The following is a 20,913-nucleotide window of genomic DNA, read 5'->3' on the forward strand; positions in this document are numbered from 1 at the left end:
AAGCAAGCGGCGCCTGTACAGTCGGTGGTGCTCTAGCACATTTGATTTTTTTTTAATCGGCGTTCGGTCGCTTGAAATGTACCGGTTTAATCTTCAAAGACCCTCTATAATGATCGCAGCACATCGTAAAATACTCGCCTTCGAGCACATCATGGAAACTCCAATATTCCTACTTTTTTCGTGTTTCTCTCATAGACTTGAGTGTTTTGCCTGATGTCGAGCAATGGGCGCCGGTGATGCCTTAACGGGCTCCCCGCCTGCGATCTAGCTTACTACAATAAAGATCATACCGCAGCCCCGGTTGAAAATGTATTTTCTAGAACCTTCTCCCTGGATGTTGTAAACGCCGTATTATTTCTGCATCATATTCGTGAATCCTACGAGGGCACAATGTGACTCAAGGAACAATGCGTTTGTTCTCAAGGAACCATGTTATGCACTCCGTTGGTGCTAAGTAATGCCAAGGTTTTATTATCTGCCTGACCGACGAAGTTAACCTCTTTCCGAAGTTTTCCTTTTTGGACATGGTGTAAGAGTGCCGCAAAAATGCCGAAACATGAGCCAACATTCTGACTGAAATCAACACGTGGAAAATTCGTACCACGCTATTTTTGAAATGCAAACAACCCAACGGAGTTTGCCGTACCGGAATTACATAGGTATATGGTTTCACAAAAATCATACGTGAAAAATGTTTACCAATAAATACCCAAGCACATGTTTTTTTGTTTTTTTAAGAGAGACGTTTGAGAGCAGGTTTTGAAAATAATTTAGAAACTTATTTCGTGTTTTTGATTTTTCTGAGGCATCTGTTCCAGCCCAACTAGGAAAAAACCTTCCGGCTGTTTTTTGTTGTAAATTTTGTGTAAATTTGAAACCAAGTGTTTCGTAATTAAAAATGCTGTGTCTCTGTCCAGCAAATACAGCACTTCTAGGAATCGACACCTGAATTAAGGAGATATGGCAGATCCTCGATTGTATGCAAAACCTATGACAAATGTTTTGGTACTTCGTCTGAGTAACTATCTGACAGAAACATTTGTGAATAATTATATTATAAAGAAAATAAATCACTTAATAGCTTACAGAAATAATTTGTTTCGATTTTGTGATAAGATGCTTTTTAGGGAATCTACTAATTTCTTCGGAATGCCCCTTTTTTAACCACTCTTTTACGAGCATTTCTGAAATTAACCGAGCCCCAGATAAATTTATTACATCTTAATCTGTAGATAATTGTTTTTCTATAACCATATCTTATAAGAGTTTTCTCCATATGTTTTTGTAGCGAAATGAAAGGAGCAAGCTTGTGATCTGGCGAAGCGTATTTTTCTCCTCTCTACGGCGCCATCTGTAAGCGTATTTGTGGTTTCTACATAAAAAATCTCGACATCTGTTTGTGCTCCTGGAAGGACTTTTGCATGACCCAGTTATTTTGTTTTCTTCCAAGTTTCCTAGCGCGGGCGTAATGTTTTCTTTTTTTTTTTTCGTTTTTTTTTTTGTTATGTACATATTGCAGACGCGCTGGGCTTGTCGCTTTCACAAGCGCGGTGTTAGGGTCCCATATCCTTGGAAAATACATTCAGCGCGCTGGCGAGCTGTTGGAAGTATACTATAATATGGTTAACCCAAGACTAAAGCAGAGAAAAAAAAGGAGTTTGTCAGTGATAGAAAAAGGGGTCTAGGACTTTTCGATGCACGGACTTTTCGGAGCACTGACTTTTCGGTGTTGGACGTTTCGATGTGCGGACATTTCAGTGCATAGCTAATCAAAATCACGAGTTTTTTTTGTGTTTGCTGTAAACGTAATAAGCACCAATAAACCCCAATTCTGGCTGGAAATGCACTTCGTTCAGTTCAGATTTTTCGTAGTCTTGGTCTTTCATTTACGATCACTTATTGATATATGACGTAATTGTGACCTTGTTAGGTACAGCATCATTCGGCGCGAGGCTTGGAGGCCTTGGACGTTAGGGTTCATCTGCCGGTGTTTCTTTTTTTATATACGCACTAGACGCATGACATTGTGTTTACGCGTTCAGTTGAATAGAGTCGGTCACGGCGTTTTTCTTAGAGTATGGGCTCCATTATTGGTATTGCATGCAGGAAAGGCCTCAAAAAGCGGGGAATACCCATGCCTTTCGGCTATCTTGTGTAATCAAACATTTTCAACAGTTAAGACCCTTGTAGATTGGTACGGCTGAGTGTTTGGAGCCGTGAAAAGTCTGTAAATTGAAACAAACATTCCAGTTGCATTCGTTCTCGATTATAGCCAGAGTGTCGAACCGATATTTTTATCGGTTCGGTTCGGGTTCGGGTTCACGGCTTTCGGTTCAGTTCCGGTTCAGTTCCGGGGCGCAAAAAATAACGGTTCAAACCGGTTCGAACCGGTTTGAACCGCTAAATTGATAATACATTTTCTGCTTTGTTCTGTCATATGCACTATTTAGGCAGTGAAACTAACTGCTGTAAACGATCTGATTTTTGCGAGGACTTATTTTTGAGAATTTCGCGAATCGCCTACAATCCGCGAAAAATGGGTCCCGCGAAAAATTTCGGTAAAATGTAAACAGATTGAAATTTATATTGAGATTCCACCGCGTCGAGAAAATTACAACCCGCGAATTATTCCGAAACTTCAGCTTTGACCTAAATCGCGAAATATTGAGCCCACGAAAAATAAGTCGTTTACAGTATATAGATTTCTTCTTTTTTTATCGTTTGTTCAATCCAGTTTTGTTTTCAGGTACAAAAATTATAAAATTCTGTTATTTATACCTACACAACAAGAAAGGAAGATCTACATTAACATACAAAACGTCGTGTATATACGACTCAACATTCCTTCGTTTGCCAGAGTCACATACATTGTACTTGAATCGAAATGTTTTCGCGAAGTGAAGTAGGTTGCCTGAAATACCCGTGATTGGTACAACTTTGTATCGCAGTATTAGATGTTGATTCGTGGTTTTGCCCTTGAACTAAGGAATTTATTACAGTGAATAAAATAATGAAATGGGCAGTTCGTCGCCATATACACCATAAAATGTGTTTTATGGAATACGTTTCACAATATATATATGATGACGAGACGACTAAACTCAAGGCAATATAATTTTCAAGATGTCACGAAAGTCACGGGACAAGTCCTTCCAGTCTATATTTTACAGAAACACTAAGCGACAATCGCAATGCTTGTTTTTCTAACTAGCATTGTTTGCTCTCAGCAGCATGATGCGGGCGACGAATCATGCGAAAAGGAGTGGCTGAAATTATTCACTCTAACCTATGAGCGCCTTCGTACTGAGATCGAATCTGACCTAAAACAGTGCTTACCCATGTGAACATTTTCTTATATTGGATAAACTGGCAGAGCCTGGTTCTTGAGGTTTGCTCTTAACAAAATGCCGGTCAATTTAATTTGCAAATAAGCATCACCCTCGCTAATTGATGATTTTTGTTAAATAGAACAAAGTAGAATTTCATGCTCTACTCAATTCGGAAGCTACTTAATTGGACACTTTCTGAGAGTTTAAGTGTGCAATCGTCATAGTTCCACCATTCGTTCCAGTAAAAAAAGGCGATAATAAAAACGCATAAAAAACGCAATAATAAACTTCTATATATTTGAGAAGTTATATATGCGTGAGGAACACATATAGTTATTTAAATTAGCTTCAAAATAAAAAAAAAACATTATTTAAAGCTTTTCCAAACCATCTATAACGTGTCTATTGAGGATAAAAGCGCCGGAAAAGATTTGCAGAACATCTTTCAAATAATTTAAAGGTTCATTTACTTATATATCTTTGAGGAGACGATCTTCTATTTATGCTGCCAAATCTTCAGACAGGAATTAAGTATATTTTTATTATCATCGATAAATTGGACTTCATGAATTTCACATAACCGCCTGAGGCCGACACGGAAGGACGATACTCGAAAATACGCCAGCTGTTGAGTCTTCGGAAACGTGCTTTTGTTAGCTGTTTTGCAGTGTAAAATACTGGGTTGCAGGGTATGCAAAAAACACTGTGGTCACATGATATATCTGAAGGCAAATACACGAAATGTGCAGAAATAAGGAGATGACACGCAATTTTTTTTTAAATAATCCCTTACACAACGCTTTACTGCAAAAAGAGATGCATAGAAATGCATAAAATTATATTCCTAATTAAACATAGATTCCGCGCAGGGCAAACGAAGATTTTTAGAATCCTAATATAAATCACTTTTGGGCATCAGCTTGCCTCAGCTCGAAACGTCGCGAGGTACTACCTCGGGAGGCTAATGTTATCTTAGGTTTTACGTACACTTGTTTTGGGACCTTACTTCACGACTCTGTTCTTTATCAGTCATGTGCTGCAACATTTCATTAGGCTGCCGTATATCATCGTTTGGGAGCCTCAATGGTGTGCATACATGTAAATGGGTCGTGCAGCATTTTTTTTATTATCTTAAGTTCAATAAATACCGCTAAGTTGTAATCCCTGACGTTTATAACTTGCAAAAGCATCCATTAGTTTGCCCCTCCGCGAAATGGCAGACGCAGTCAAAAGAAAGAAATGAAACAGCTTTCCCTCCTCAACTCGCCATTAGAACTATCAGCCACGTGATCTGATCCTAATATATGCACCGTCAATGTTTATCATAGTTTTACGCAGGGTTGGCAAAGCAGAGAGCATGGGCTAATCTTCAGGTATAGTTTTAGTTCGGCTATAACGGGGCCCGAGCCCCACTAAAGCGACAAACAGAAACGAACGACAGCGGCTAGCCTTAAACCAGAGAATTTCGCGATTTGACAGGCTTTGTAGAATAAAGAAGGCTATGCCAAAACACGAGTATCCTTCGCACGATGGTACCATTTGCAGGCTTGTAAACACTCGTGCAGACTTCGCGAGCACCGAACAACTCAAAGCCGTATAAAGGTACCATCGCGAACATGCTGCATATGTCTGAGGCTTGTCGCTGTCGTTTCTTTCTGTTTCTAGCTCTAGTGGGACTCGGGCCCATCATAATTTTTGAGTTGAACACGAGCCGTTACCCGAATGTTTGGCGATACTGGTTGTCATGAACCAGGGCATTCGACTCGGGATCATGACAATCGAGTACATCATGGTGTCACGTGACTCTCAGTGCGAAGTTGTGATGTCATGTGACGTCACAGTATCAACAACGTTAATAGATATAGCAACGTCCTCAATTTGAATCGACTTAACGCGGTGAGTCACGTGACGTCACGGGGTCACGTGATGTGACATTACTTGACAGCATGTCTTAACATCATGACGTCACGTGACGATGTGACTCATGCCTAATCATAGTGCCAATAAGAAAGCGCCGCAAAAAACAAGGATTTATTATACATTGCAATTCTGTATATGACGATTTGATCAATGCGTAGAGGAATACACGTGCCAATTTTTTATTCCCAAATAATAAATTTGTAATACTAACAAAAAAAAATACCGTGAACCGTTTTGAACCGGGTACCGTTATATTTTTTTTTGGTTCAGTTCCGGTTCAGTTCCAAGATGGCGGTGAAGATTTCGGTTCGGTTCAGTTCCGGTTCGGCTAAAAATAACGGTTCTGTTCCGGTTTTCGGTTCGGTTCAGTTCCGGTTCGACACCCTGATTATAGCAGTGTAACTTGCGTTCACTCTTTCCTGACCGCGAGAAGAGTAGCAATTTTCAAAGGATCCCTTCAAATGTTTTCATTTTCCTAACTAATTCGAGTAATTTACGTAGAAATATGACACATCAAACTGTTGTCAATTGTTATTTAAAAAGAAAACAGGCTCGTATATTATGGAAAAAAGATTTAAAATTTTATTTCTTGAAAATACAGTGTACGTACGGAAGGCGTATAAACGCCGAAACTTCTACAGCTATGCCAAATTAAATAATGAATAAAAGAAAAATTACGAAAATACAAGATGTGCCCCACACCCACGGCTTTAATGCGAAAGCATTAAAGGCCCCCAAAACGTTTTTTGTTTTTTTTCATTTTTTGCCAGGCAATTTAACATGATGTCAGAAGGCTACCCAATTACAATTTTTCTACAGAGTCACGTATATAGTAATGAAGCCAAGAAACGCAACTGCTTGAAACCGAAACTGAAACATGCATACGGAGGTCGGAGGCATGTAGAGGAGGGGAGAGTGCCGGAAGTCACGTGGCTACACCTTTGACACAACGTCTTTGACAGCGTTGCGGGTACCGTTTGCCGTGCGATTCCTTTGCAGATATGCTTGTTCCACTCGCTCTTCTGCACTTCAAGATGAGTTGTTTCATACATTGAATGGTTGGAAATGAGTAGCGGGTGCCCATGGTGAATGCCCGTGATCGTTTCCGAAAAGAATGCCCCAATATTTTGCATGAAAAGCTGCCTCACAGGTTCTGGATCCCAAAGGGGCATTGTGCGTCAGAGTCTGCACAATTTCTCGAAAGATAATCGGGATCGGGACCAATGACTAGCTGCAACTCCCGTGGAACAGTAAAGCGGACGGTAGCCGATTCATATGCTCCTTGCATTTTGTGGAAAGTGAGTTCACAGCTGTCAAAGAGGGAGTTCCATACCATTTAGTTCAGCGAACGTCTCGTTCACATCTTTTTTGTGTGATAATTGTAAAAAAATAAAAGGGTAAATATTGCAAGATGTGTGACGAAACCCTCCGCAAGAAAATAACTGCATGCCTACACTCTGGATTGAACCTATGTCCGCTGCGTGTGAGGCGGTCACCTTTCCACTGAGCTACTCTACGGCCTGTCCCAATGTCATCTGCAGCAGAAGTCTGATGGATAGGCTCCCATTGGCTGGCGCTCGTCATCAAGGAACGAGGCCCTCATTGGCTCTCGTATGGCGTAGTTCCCGAAAACGCTACCACAGAAGCCCTCTGCATCGCGGCAAAGTGCACGCAGCGGTCCGGTCGCCGGTAAGAGGTGCGGCGGTGCGGGCCTGGCCGCACATCCCGCTCGGGCAAACTCCGGAGAGGGTGCACGGCCGAGCTTAGCGCGGCGCATTAACTTCACGAAGGCGCGCGCTCGCCCGTTGGCCGGCGAAACGTGGCCTCCCACGCCACTACGCCGCAGACGCACTAAAGGGCTGTTTATACTCCGTCGTAACGTCAACGAGCGCGTGCGCTCGTTCACGCTCGCGGACGGTCTGCGAGCTTGAACGCAGCGCAGCGCAAGCAGCTCGACGCGCGACAGCGTAGCGTACGACGGACTCGGACATGCTCTACGTACAACGTTCGACGACGACGTCGCCGACGGGGGCTATCCCAGAACCCCTCGCGCGAATGCCTCATTCGGGAATCCGGTTGGCAGGGTCGAAGTCGGGGCCAGTCGGAGTGTGCGAGATGCTCTTTTCTGGGATCTGAACCTGTCGTTCTTGCCGTGTGTCGTGTGCTGTTGTAGTGTTCCCGTGTTGGTGTGCGTATTTAACGTTCGTGCGCTTGACTGGGCGAGTGTGTGCGTGGACATGGACCGCTCTGAGGACGCGCTACCCTCGATTCTTGAAAGGCCTATCAACCTTACGAGCCGGTGGTGGTGGGCCGTGTTGTTGGGGTGCCGGCAAAAGCTGGAAGCTCGACGACGCTCCATAGGTATGATTAATTAGAATTAAGGATGACCTAATGTGTGTGATATTTATAACCATGTGCTAGTCGCACTCACCGGCAGTCGTTCCCGATTGAAATAGCGTTGTCGAATGTACGGGAACAGCGGACACAGTGAAACCTCTGAACTATTTAGCCGGCCAGAAATTTTCAATTGGTCTGTCTCAGCTTGTAAACGATAGTAGCGGTACGCGATGACAATTGAATTGAATCCTGTATTGTTTGTATAGGCTTTGTAAAGTGCGTTAAAGTTTCGAACGCGAACTACATTGCGTGATTTAGGCATCGTCCGCGCTCTTCGGTGTCCGTTTTTTAAGTCAGCGTGAAAGCCTACTATGATGATAACACACCGGCTATCTTTCAGAAAGAGGTCTCTGTGGAATATCGAGTGCATCGATTTGACTGAAGTATTCCGGCAAAATCGCCGGAGTCGCCTGGAACGCTTCCGGCGAACCTGCGAAGCAGCTTGAATTGACAGACGCAATATCGTTTTTTTTTTGTTGACATTTGTGTGACATTTAGAAGAAGATAAATGCTGGTTTGCACTCGTTATCACCATCATTTGCTTGTTTTTGAACTGCTAACCGCTACCCCGAATGGTTGTTTTGAAGCATGACATGACAGCACGAGGACGAACCACACTGGCCGATTCCATCTAGGCTAGGTGGCGCAAGCTACTGCCCACAGATAACACGCAGAGACGATGCGGTTGCCACGGAGACGCGCATGCGCAAAGTGGGGCAGTCTGTCGGGGCGCGCTGGACCAGCGTTTGTCTACGCTGGACTGTAACCACCATCGTTCGGGCGCTTCTCGGCGCGGCGTAGCGGCCGACGAACGACGGTCTGCGCCGGCGCGCGTTGCGTTCGTCGACGTTGGAGTACAAACAGCCCTTAAGGAAGCAAAAGAGCGACCATTCATGTTTTCATATTCACAACCTAGGAAGTGCTTAGGTGTCCTCGGACTTGTACTTTTGAAAGTTAGTGCACTCAAACTGACGTTCATTTTTGATTCGTCGGCAAGTTGGCTTCCCTAACACATGTGCTTTTCAACGAAGGAATGCTTAGATTGGTGAAGCACCAGATAGTGCACCTCACATCTCCAAAAGAGCGCTTTCTTTGTGTTCTACCTTGGTTTTGTCATAGCCTTGACGGCAATTCCTTTATATTTGCCATTTTTGTTACATAGACTGACGCAAGCAGTCAGCCATGTTAGACGAGTGTAGACACCGTTCCCAGCACTACTTTTAACAGCCCACCTGCTTGTGATAAAGCTCAAACCTGCCTTGAAACCGAAACTAGGATTCTTTTCTATCCACGATATTGTGGAACGTAATTTTAGGCGCTAAATTTAATTTTTTGACGGCGCTTGGAACCCATCGATCACAGGTGATCGATGGCCATATGGACACGGTCAAGAAGAGTTTAGGGGTTAAAAGAGTGAATGCGGGAGAGAAGGTGACTTCTCCTCCAGCGTTTGCTCTGCTAAAGTGGAAAGACGGAGGAGCTTTCCCTGAACGCTTAACCTGTCACCAACTATAAACGACTACATTTTTTTTCCCTTCTCTTCATCTCAACTCTGTTGTGTAAGCTGCTTTCGATCTTATGTAGTAATTTGTAGTTGATAACATTTTTTTTGCAGGCGCTAAAAAATGTAAGACCAGAAAAAAAAAGTCAAGAAAACTCAATCCAGTGTTCACAAGCCCAAAAGCCGAAAAAGGATTCACGAATCAAAAGCGAAGTGATGAAGCAACCAAAAAGGCACATGGATAACGTCGCAGGTTTGAGTGAGAAATAACAACATTTCATAATGTAATTATCATTAAATAATGTATTGGGATCTGGTGTCTTCTTTATAAATAAAAAAAAAATTGTGTACAAAATTTGAGCGAGGTTAACGCACATCTTTCATCATAATCGCATCCACCAGCTAAAATGACAGCTTATACGGCAACAAGTTTGTACCCTGGCCACTGAAAAAAAGAATTAAACAGTCTGGTTAGGACAAGTGTGTCAAAAAAAATTAATTTTATGCTAAATTTCTTTTTCTTTTTAGAGCAATGTTGACGGCGCGAGTTTTATTTTCAATTCTGCACGTAAAGTTCATGATGTCGCGGAATCGTCATACAAACTTTCCACCTCAACGATGTGGGCATACACTCTCTCCACCTCAACGTGATGGCCAAGCCGGTCCCCCTCTCCTCCAGGCGCCGGAAATGCCGAGAAAGAAAACAAGTGGAAAGGAGGTGACTGCCAACATAATCGCGTCTTGCGCCGTCGATCTTGCTCTAATAATCTAACCTAACCTAATATGACCTACCCCAACTAACTATATTCTCTGAGTCCCAGGCATTTACCCTTTCCAGTATGCTCTTTAGTATCGCGAAATTCATAATAGTTATTGTGAAATCGGCAAATGAAAGTGTTGCAAAAACTAACATTCAAATATTCCCGCACTTTTCAGTCCTGTGACGTCAGTGGAAGGCAGGCTTGCCACTCGAGTTAGCAGTCGAAAAAATAGACTTTGCCAGACATTTGTTCTGTGCTGGTGCACGGGTACTGGGGCGAGCTTCTGAGGGAGTCATTTGACACCATCAAACTGCTTGGAATCAGTTGGGAACAAATTTTGCACCCCAAAGAGTGAACCAGTGTCTTCCACAGGTGTCACTTTTTCATTGTTGCCAGTAGAGACTTTGTTTGAAAACACGGTGAGGGCCAAAATTGTAAATTTAAAAACTTATAAAAAATATTTCTACCTGATATTTGGCGTACTAGGGAGTTTTAGCAGGTCATTTCCACATGAACGGTTCGCCCTCGAACGCATCGGCGACGCCACTGCCATGCACGCGCGAGTCGTTCGGGGCATCGGGAGGCTCTTCTCGTTCGTTTCTCCCACTCCGGCCGCTGGAGTCGTCACCGCAACGCAGCCGTCACCGATCATGACTCGGGGAAAAAAGAAGATTGCGGTTGGTTCGGTGACTGACTCCGCCGACCCAGTCGAGCATTAGGATTAGGACAGCCGGAGGCGATTGGGGCATGCTGTTAATCTGCTTCATTTAAGAGGTTGAACCAAATTATTTCGACGACTGCTCACAATGGTAAGCGATTGTGAATGCTGTAAACTGCGCATGCTAGTAAATGTTTGCGACCTGCAGGCAGACTGGCTGCCGTGACGACCGCGACGAGATGAAATAATTTGGTTCGACGGCACACAACGTGAATGATCGTTTAAGTTCAAGGAGACACACCACATACCTTTATGGTCGTTCAGATACTTCTTACTCTATGTAGCTTCGATGTTCTTGAAATTCCAACCGGCAATTGTTACGTCGGCCGTCTTGTTGACATCAGTCGTACGCCGGAAACACGAGCCGCCACATATTCACACGATACAAAATGTTCCACATGTTTACTAAAAGATGGCGCCACCGGTCAAACACAATCATTATCATCGTTTACACGGTTGCGCCAGTTTCAGGATTCGGAAAAATATGACGAATTTCACGAATGGTTTCACAGAACGGACCAGCTGCACCATTCGTGATTTCGAAACCGTATGGGCTCGAAAAACGACTCGCTAGAACTCCCTTCTATTTCAGCGATGTTCGCTGATGTGTTATGCAAATGTTCAGGCTAATTGGGGATCATGAAAAAATCGCCGGAGCACCCCTTTAACTAAGGAAAGCCACGGAAATCCTTTGATTATGTGAAGCTTCACAAGAGCGTTTAGTGCCACTACCAATACCTGCATTTTGATGAGGAACAAAACTGCTCAACTGTTGCCACATTTCGTGATAGGCCCTTTTCAAAAGTGCTCCATCCAGTGGTTGTGGCAATTATTAGAGTGTGCCGTTGGTTGGGTACATACACCGGGATCTTGTATCGGACATGAGGGCTGCATTAGCGTTCGTTGAGGACTCCGATCCAATGAGACGCTTTGTGCCTAAGTGACGGGGACCTCCAATATTGTTTATTGGCTGCATGTTAGCTTCACACCTCCTTCACCAGGATTTCTCATTGCGAATACCAATGACTAGCTATTCTTTGTTAGCAAAAACTAGTCTTATTAAATTTTGCTTTATTATTTTTGTTTGCTATTTAACCCTGTCTATATTTGTCCTTCATGACAATGTGAAGAAATCTCGGTGAAACGAATATTCCTGCGGCCAAGTAACAGGCCACATCACAGTAGCCTTGTTTTTACCTTTTGATTCTAGCCAGGCCTCTTCGTGTCACACACACAACTCGCTGCTCACAGTCACGATTTCAGTGTACTGCAGTACGTGACAATATTGCGCTATGGTTATTCATAGGACGTTTTAGGATAGCGTGGCCGCAGGCTACCGTATGGTGAAGCATTGCAATCGGAAGTTTGTGTCGCGCCTTTGAAGCTTAATTTTCAGCGCGCTCCAGGAGCGCTGCTGTGCTCACAGTAACTTGCGGTAAGGTTATGCTAAAACTGCCTATTAAAACCATCAGCATGTTTAGGAGTTTTGTTTAATGCTCTATCAAAACGAGCTACTTTAATATACCATACGTACATTCGTGTACAGTCGCCCAATGTTTTAATAATATCACGCGAGCGTCGACCGCCGGGACGGCCAGCGCTGTGCCGCGGAGAAATGCGGCGTCACGGGAGAGATTAAGCGCATGCGCACAAAGCCCTTTCCGGGAGCGTCGTCTGCTAGGCTATTCTACTGATCGCTCACAGGCCCTGCTCCGTAGCAAAGGAGCGCGTGTCGCCGATTGTTTATACTCCGTTTCACTTTGTGTTGTACCGCAGTCGACGCTATGAGCCATCTTGGCCAGTCCCTCGCTAAAAGTGTCTCACGTGGCCTTCCCGTTGGGCACAACTCCACTTGGAAGCACGATGTCACGTGGCAGGGCGACAGCGCTGGATTGGTTTTGATGGATTGTAGCATTGGCTGTGGTATATAGTTTATTGCATCGTTGCATCCAGCTTGTCGCGTCATCGTATTTTTTTTTTTTTGGTGCTGAGAAACTAAACGCAAACAAAAACTAAAAGAACAATAAAAAAAATTATTAAATTAAACGAGATGAAGCGCGGTTTCTTTCACGCTTGAGCAGTATCACGGTATCACGCAAGCAAGCGCTGTCCAGATCTTTGCTTAAAGGCGGTCAGCTATGCCGGCAGATAAGGAACAGGGGCTGTGTGCGGTCAACAGAATAGCCTAGCAGACGACGCTCGCACCGGAGAGAGCTTTCTGCGCACGTGCCTAATATCCCCCGTGACGCCGCATTTCTCCGCGGCACAGCGCTGGCCGTCCCGGCGATCGACGCTCGCGTGATATTATTAAAGAATTGGGCAACTGTACAGTAACGAGAAAAGAGTCAAAGTACAGGCTAGCTGGTGGAAGTCAACCATTTCGTCGTTTACCCTGAGACTGGTTTTTTTGTTTGAAGAGCAGAAGTAACAGAAAAAACAGACAGGTCTGTCTGTTTTTTCTGTTACTTCTGCTCTTCAAAAAAAAAAACCCCAAGCTCAGGGTAAACGACGAAATGGTTAACTGTACAGTGTTTTTGCAACGTTGAGACCCGCCTCACCAAAACTGACCATTAAAAGCTATGTCATGAACAGCTGGCAAGCACAGACGCGCTGGAAAAGCTTCGAGCATTCCTTTATTTGTTTTTGTATTTACCTGAAATCAAGTACGCGTATTCTGTCTTTTGAAAGTGCTTGGAACAAATGGGCCATGTTCCTTGTAACCGCCTGAAAACGCGAACCCATTCCCGATGTCTATTGATCGAAATGCGCGACAGTTTTCTCCTAGCGCAAAGAATAGACTTTTCGTAGACCGTGCGTTATAGAACTCCACACTACCAGATGGAGCGTTTGCCGTCACGTTGAGCACAAATTGAGCTGGCGACCCCAAGACCAGGCATCCGCGGCGTATGCGATTCACGAAACGGTGACATGAGACATCCCGGTCCCTTCGTGCAACGCTGTTGCGAGGCGGAACACAAGAATTCCTATTTTAATGCGCTACCTTTTTTCGTTAAAACCGCTTCACGCACGAACACGTCGACCAGAACCATGCGGTAATATAGCAGCACCAAGGCACCAAAACCGACAGTCCCTTCCATCGTCTCCGCGCCGCAGCCGCTGTCCCCGCTCCTCTGATTCTTCGTTCGTCCGCAAGAGGGCGAGTGGCAGGATGGAATTGCAAATAGTCTGGTTTGTTGACACAAACCGGACTAGAAAGTAGCCGCATTCATTCGAAACAATTCCGCACGCAGTTTGTTGTCTCCACCAGCTTGAAAACAAGCTCAGGAGCTTCGGCTTGAAACGGGTGGTCATCACTTCACGCGAAGAGCCCTGGTTTCTGGCTTTGTCTTTGGCTCCCTTGGAAGGCTTACCTGCCACAGATTTCTTTTCAGATTCCTCTTGGTGTTTCTGCTGCTGTTGCTTCCGAAGCGGATGCTTTACGGCAGCCGTAACTGCAGCCGTGGCTTCTTCTGCAGCCAATTTGGCAGCCGCGTTGGCTTCCGCCAAAGCTCTTCGTGCTGCTTCCTTCCTTTTGACAAGCCAGCTCAAGTCGTCGTGTCAAGAGTGACGTCGTAAAGACGGCTATATTGTGCCTATGACGGAGGATATTAGGGTCGTTCAATTTACCTACACTGGTGCAGAAAAGTGTAGGGCTCTGTATTTGAGGTCGTATCTCGATACACATACCGGAAGTACACCACCGTACACTTTTCTGCACCAGTGCAAGAGGTAAATAAAACTAACTTATTAGAGCCCGAGTTGGTCGCCTACCTACAGGGTTGCCAACACTTCCTTCCCCTTACATATTTAAAGTTAGCCAGTGTAAATAAAACTCACATATTATTAAATTGGATAAGTGCTTACATCGAATTAAGCACACCTAGGTTGTCCAATTTTAGTTGAATACTTCGGTGACCAGTAAAGTGTTTTTGGCATCAGGTTCACAAAACTATTCCCCCGTCTTTGCATTTATATTGAAATGAATTAAAAAATGAAGCAACCCACACAAAGAGATCAAAATAACTTGTTAGCACAAAAGCCAAAACAAGATCTCCAACACATCCCACTCAAGCGACAGAGTGAAGGCAATTTGTAGATATTTCAAACGCCCCACAAAGCATGCCAAAACAAAACACATTTGCGAAGAAGCAGTACGATGGAAGCTTTTGTGGCTCACGTTTAAATGGTTGATGGGATAAGGGGGTTTGGGCTGAAAAGTTTGATCGGCTGAGGGGGTTTGATGGGTTGAAGGGGTTTGAAGTGTAACAGAATAGCTTGCTGGACTGGTTGGTCGGACGACATATTAAAAAAACAGCGCGAAAAGGACGGGACGGAAAGTAGAAGAAGGACACAGGACATACGATGAAGTGCTGAGAAGGTCCCACAACACATCAGTGCTGAAGGGTATTTTCATTAGGGAAAGTACAGACAGTGGAAAAAAGAAACAAGCAAGCTGCCTTGATGCACTGCTTTGTATATCGGAGCAGTGTAATGAGCAGGAAATCATGAAGTTAAAGCAACCAGGAAATCATGCCACATAGTTTAATAAAGGCACTTGAATTTTGTTTGTACAATTACAACCTTTGATGAGCAAGAAGTAGGAGTGACCAAAAGAGTCATACTAGTAACTGAGAAATAATGCTTTCAATAATTTTTCTTTTATTGCGCCTCATTGATAGGGTTCTTGCATGAGACCATGATGGAACGCTACTACCGGTTTGTAAATATCACAGGAGCCCACCGGAATCTATGTTGGAGGCATTCGTCACTATTATGTTTCGTGTACTTTGGGGCCGTGTTCGCAGTGTAGTTTGTCCGTTTCTCGAGGTTTGCAATGGTCAGTTGCACCTTAAGTAATTGTTCCAGCCGTAGAAGTCGATGAGAAAACGGAGCTACATGCGGCAGTAGGGTTTTTTTCTAAAATTTCGGCAATCATTGGAAACCAGGACAAGGCGACGCTCGAGCAACAGTTTTCATTCTCAACTCAGCAGACTTGAAGCGGCAGGGTACCCCCGTCATGTTCTTCGGGATGTTTCAGAGACCTTAGCAAAAAAGATGAGAAAAGACAACAGCGCAGTGTGCGAAAGGGCTCCGAAGAGAGTAGGTAGGCCTGTTGTCCTACCGTACATACATAAGATGTCCCACAATCTGAAGAAGGTGGCCCATCGCTTTGACGTACCAGTCGTTTTTTCAGCACCGAACAAACTTTCTTCGCTCTGTAAGAGGATAAGCCGATTAGGAGACGAATCGGATGTGACACGAGAGTCATGCAAAAAACGACATGTCACCAAGTTCCGCGAGTGCGCTACCAGTGTCACGTATAAAATCCCCTTGTCATGTGGTAAGGTGTACGTTGGCCAGACGGGGAGATGCATTAATGATAGGGTCAGAGAGCATGCGTTGGCGATCAGACAGTCCCCGTCTGGCCACTTAGCGGTTCATTGTGACCGTTGCGATTGCGGGCCCAACTCTGAAAAGTGCAGCCCCATCTTTGGTGACACCTGTGTCATGGGCCATTATAAAACAAAAACGGCAAGAGAAATTCATGAAGCTTTCCTGATTAGGTCCCACCACGACAATACTTGCATAAGCGCTCCCTCTTTGTCATTGACTGATAAAGAATTCTACTATTTGAAGAACCAATGACACTGGCATTTGAGGGGGGTGTGTTTTTGGACCTTATCTGTTGTTCTGCCACGTGTGCCTGCTTTTATATTATATTTTTCCTAAATTCTGTCTTCTAAATAAACAATTCAGTTGAAAGTTACGCCGCGTCCTGTCTAGTTCTACCTTCGTTTTGTCTGTCCCTGTTGTTTTGGCGTATTACACCATGACCATCGAGCAATCGGTTCGCCGGCGTCATGAATGGCAGACCTGGATTAAGGGGGGGGGGGGGGTAGGAAGGCTGGAGCCCAGGGTACAGCCTTCCTAGCCTCAAGAAAGAAGGAGCAAGGGGGGGGGGGGGGGGGGGGCTCGCTCGGCTCTCGGGGTGGGGCTGCGGGTTGGCCCTCGCTCGGGTAGCCCTTTCTCCCTCTTAGGGTGCGAAAGACCCCCCAGAAACGAGGATTTTCTTTATTTTCCTGTGTTTGTTGCTGGCTTGTTAAAGAACCACTTTAGTCGTGAATCACTTTGGCCTGGGACAGTTGCCACTCATCACCAGCGCGTCCGAAGCACTGTGAAATCAATTTCCTGTCGGTTCCTTTAAAGCCTTTTTATTTTTCTACAGGGTCATATTACTTTTTCCAGCTCCGACATACTTCGTAACATCTCGTGTTGAACCAGGACGGATTGCTAGGGGCCTCAACAGACAATCAAGCGCCAGTCCAGAGGTGTCGTCACGCGCTGATTCACGCCCGAGGAGCCAGGAGACGTCAATTCTGAACTTGCGCTTGAAGCAGTGGAGGCCCCTAGTCTTCCGCTGCGGTTCGACACAAAACAAATAAAGCAAAAAATATTTTCTTTCTCTTTCGAGGGTTGTTACAAGCCGATATTTCGACGGGGGGATCATACGGAACGTCTGAACTTTCTGGGTGCCACTGGGGTGTTTTAAAGCCAATATCTTTGGCTTAACTAATTTTTTTTTGCTTGCCATTTTGCTTTTTGGGTAGCGGCACGTTGACAATCGCCTAATCCAGGTTTTTTTTTCTTTCAAATTAAGACCAGACCCTGACCTCACAGCCGCTCGATTTACGACTGCCAAAACGCGTCTCCCGCTTGGTGCACGTGCATGCTTCATTTGTTTTAAAATTGTCTGTTTCGACAAAGCATTGTACGCGGCCTACCCCAGAGCACGCCCCTGCCTAGAGAGAACACGTAAGGAAATTATTCTCAAGAGCCACTTGCTGCTTGGAACGTCTATAGTGGGAGGAGCCACAAACACAAGGATTTCTGCGCGTTGCGTCTTGATTGGTTCTGCTGGGTTGAAAACGTGCACATACGCCCGGATAACGCAGTGCCGTAGCGTGTTTCTTTCAGATTTGATTGAACTAGCTCATTTTCAGCCTTTGTGTCATTCACGTGCAAATTAAGGGCAATACATAAGATTGTATTCTGTATGATACTGATGGTATATACGGATAGTCAGAAATTTCGTTGTAAATATTATTAAAAGATATCGCACTAACTTAGTACATTAATTTACATAGGCATTTGAAGCGGGGAAGTTTTAATAAAATAGGCTTTTTCTTTTAATGAAACTCTTCATTATTGACCAGCATTATCATCATCATCATTGTCGTCGTCATTATTATCATCATCATTATGATCCAAATTTCAGGCCCTTGGCCAGCATTAGCCCAGGGCTACGAAATCTCTTAATCCGGCCCTGGTGAATGGCTCCGACGGATACGCCGGCTTAATCTCGAACAGGCGGGTAAGACGGGGGCAGAACGCGGCAAATCCTTGGAGCTCACATCTCCGGTCGCAAGAGGAAGAACGAGAAAGAAAGCAACAAAAGAGTGAAAGAAAGCACGCTGACAATGGGTTAAGCCTGTTCGTTTTTCAGCGACAAGTTGAAGTTGCACGAGCGCTTGCCAATTTTGTTTAAGTTGGTCAATGCGTGATTCCAATGTTTTTCTGCAAAGTGAAAAAAAAGAGAAGATAGAGACCTTACACGTGATGTGTTGCAGCTTCTTCAAATGGACACTGACAGGGTATTTATGCTCGCCGAGATTTTTGATTGTACGTGAAATATGCAAGCTCCACAACCCGGAACAGAATTTGCGACTCAAAATTCGGCCTCTTTCCGCCCGAAAACCGCCGATCGAGAACTGGCCGGTTTGAGTCGCGCTCGCTCTCTTCTCCGTGGTAACGGGCCGTTTTCTAAGATTTAGACACTACCACCAAATTTAATCAAAGTCGTAGGTCATCGATGGCACGCACACAATATTAAAAATAAAAAAAAATAAATACGATACCCAGTTTTCGTGGCTTCCAATAAGCTGCAAATGCGTTGTTTGGGAAGAAAAAAGTATCACCGCCACGTGACTTCCGCCACCTCTTTAGTTTTGGTTTTGTTTTCGAGAATTGTGCGTTTTTTGACTTTATTAAAAATATACATGACGCTGTAGCAAAATATTGATTGGGTAGTCTTCAGACCCCATAATAAATCGTCTGGCAAAAACAAAAACAAAAAAAAAAACATTTTTTGGTGTGTCAGTGTCTCTTTAAGCATATTAAGGCGCCACCAGCGACACGGGCTCATCGGGACCACCAACTGGTATTGCTGATACACGCGTCTATGCCCCACCGTTCCGAAGCAAACAAATTCGTGGAGCATTTCACTCTAGTTTATTATATTTAACTTTATGATTTCTACAGAAGAGCTTCGTACCCCAACTGAGCGTTTCTGGAGTGCACTTCGTGTCAGGTGAGGAACCTCTGCGATTGACTTAAACAAGAAAATGTCCTGGAATCTGGTTAAACAAAGGCGGCTCGGACTCTATGGCACTACTGCTTTTTCAATAAGACACCAAATGCCTCCAACTTGGCGCCAAGAAACAGATAGCGGACGACAATATTGAGCATAGTTGTAACCCGAGACTGGGGATACGGACAAGGGACAAAACAATGTTGGTTTCGAGTCTAACTGTAACTGACGTCAGTTGCAGGAGGCCTACAAAAGGTGGTGTCGTGTTTCGAAGAGTTTTGGACTGAAAAGAAAGTTTGAATGTAGTTGATTGGACAAAGAACAAAGCGAGCGAAAATGACAATGACAACTTTAATGCCTACAATATGGAAGAAAGTTGCCTCTCATTTTGAGTGGCAACTTTCTACGGGAAGCTTCCCTTCAAAAGGGAATAAAAATTTTCCGAAAATGGCCATTTACAGTATTCTGCCGCCCTGTGAAATTGACCGTAGAGGTCTTCATTAACAAATCATTATACTAAAAGAAACAAAACAAATACACCTGTAATCATTTTGACTTATAAGGTATTGTTGTATTTGTTTTAGTATCTCCTCGAGGCCATGGTACCTTGTTTTGAGGTACACCTATAACATAGCTTAATAATTCTATAATACCTTCTATGTCTTTTGTATTTAATATATGTAAACAAAAAGTAGAAACCTATTCCTGCGTATACAAGGTAAGCGCAGTCGGACATCAATTCCTGGGCTTGCGGCTTTCCAGCTGCGTCCAGTCACAAGTTTCAAGTTATTTGTTGTCCATGAAGGGGAATTGCTCTACCAACGCCTCGCCTATACACTTTCCCAAAAAAACTAAGACTAGGGTAACCGCTTATGGAAGCTAATTTCAAACAATAACGGTTTAAAAAAAGAAAAATTATGGTTTAAAAAAAATAAAAAGAGGTAACATATAATCAGCCAATATGATATAGTTGTAAACCCGAGACTGGAGATAGAAACAAGGGAAGGCACTTTAGTAATTTCCAATGCCCATCGTAGTAACCATTCTAGGACTGCGCGGTGTCCCACGTCGGCCAATAAGTACTTTTGTTCCGTCGTTTTAAGTCAAACTTGAATACGAATTTATTTGTCTATTTTAAAGTAGCGGGCACAGATAACTATAGAACAGGTAGGACTCTTTACAAAAGATGATATCCACGAATAGTACCTAGCAATACGTGACTTGTTGTCAAACGTTACGAAGCGATATTTACCAGCTTTAAAAAAAGAAACGTTTGGTGTTTGTTGCTCTGGCTATATACTTGAAGACTAAAGTAGAACGGGTCTGCAAGCGCATGTTACACGGCGCACGACAAAGTTTTCAAAATTCGAACAATATATAATTCGTGGTAAATATGGTCGGCAGTCAGTTCATTGTGACCTGGCTTAGTAAAAGGGGCTCAAAGGATTGTGCTGTGGCCATACGTTGTAACTATCTCGTATGGCAGGACTCCGGGAAGAGAGTGGTCTTCTAGGAGACAACGGGTAGGAAAAAGGCTCAAAATCGAACTCGCTGGCTTCATCCCCCATTTCATCCATGTCTGAGTCAGGTTCATTGGGTCTGCGCTCCGTTGTTTTACTCTGAAGCCTCATCCAAGGGTCGTCCCGGTAGGTTGCGAGTCGAACAGTTTTTTTGAACTCGTCTTCCTCTAGAACGCCTGTCACGCGTTTTGGTCTGTTCGTGATGATAGCGTCCACACCCCTCCTGCAAAGAAACGTGCGAAAAAAAAATATTACACACATAGTTAAAGTACATCTGACCTGATTAAGTTTTCCCAGTACAGTTGTTGATAACTTCCAGTTGCATTTTGATCTATTGACCCAACTGACACGCTCAAAATTGCTGCCAAGCAATAACAGCTAAAAGACAAAGCCTGCTCA

The 20,913-nt window shown here is 44.1% G+C and overlaps 1 protein-coding gene across 1 annotated transcript in view; it reads right to left on the minus strand.

Moving 5' to 3' along the window:
• Positions 1 to 20,350: 20,350 nt before the first annotated feature.
• Positions 20,351 to 20,913, minus strand: part of LOC115309897 (dermonecrotic toxin SPH-like) — a 44,147-nt gene continuing 43,584 nt past the window's right edge. Inside the window, exon 7 of the mRNA XM_040213573.2 lies at positions 20,351 to 20,737. Coding sequence (XP_040069507.2) covers positions 20,419 to 20,737 — 319 coding nt within the window. The 3' untranslated portion in view covers positions 20,351 to 20,418. The remainder of the gene's footprint in view (positions 20,738 to 20,913) is intronic.

Source organism: Ixodes scapularis, unplaced genomic scaffold (assembly GCF_016920785.2).
Source record: "Ixodes scapularis isolate PalLabHiFi unplaced genomic scaffold, ASM1692078v2 PGA_scaffold0__279_contigs__length_252992795, whole genome shotgun sequence".
In the NCBI taxonomy this organism is placed as follows: domain Eukaryota; kingdom Metazoa; phylum Arthropoda; class Arachnida; order Ixodida; family Ixodidae; genus Ixodes; species Ixodes scapularis.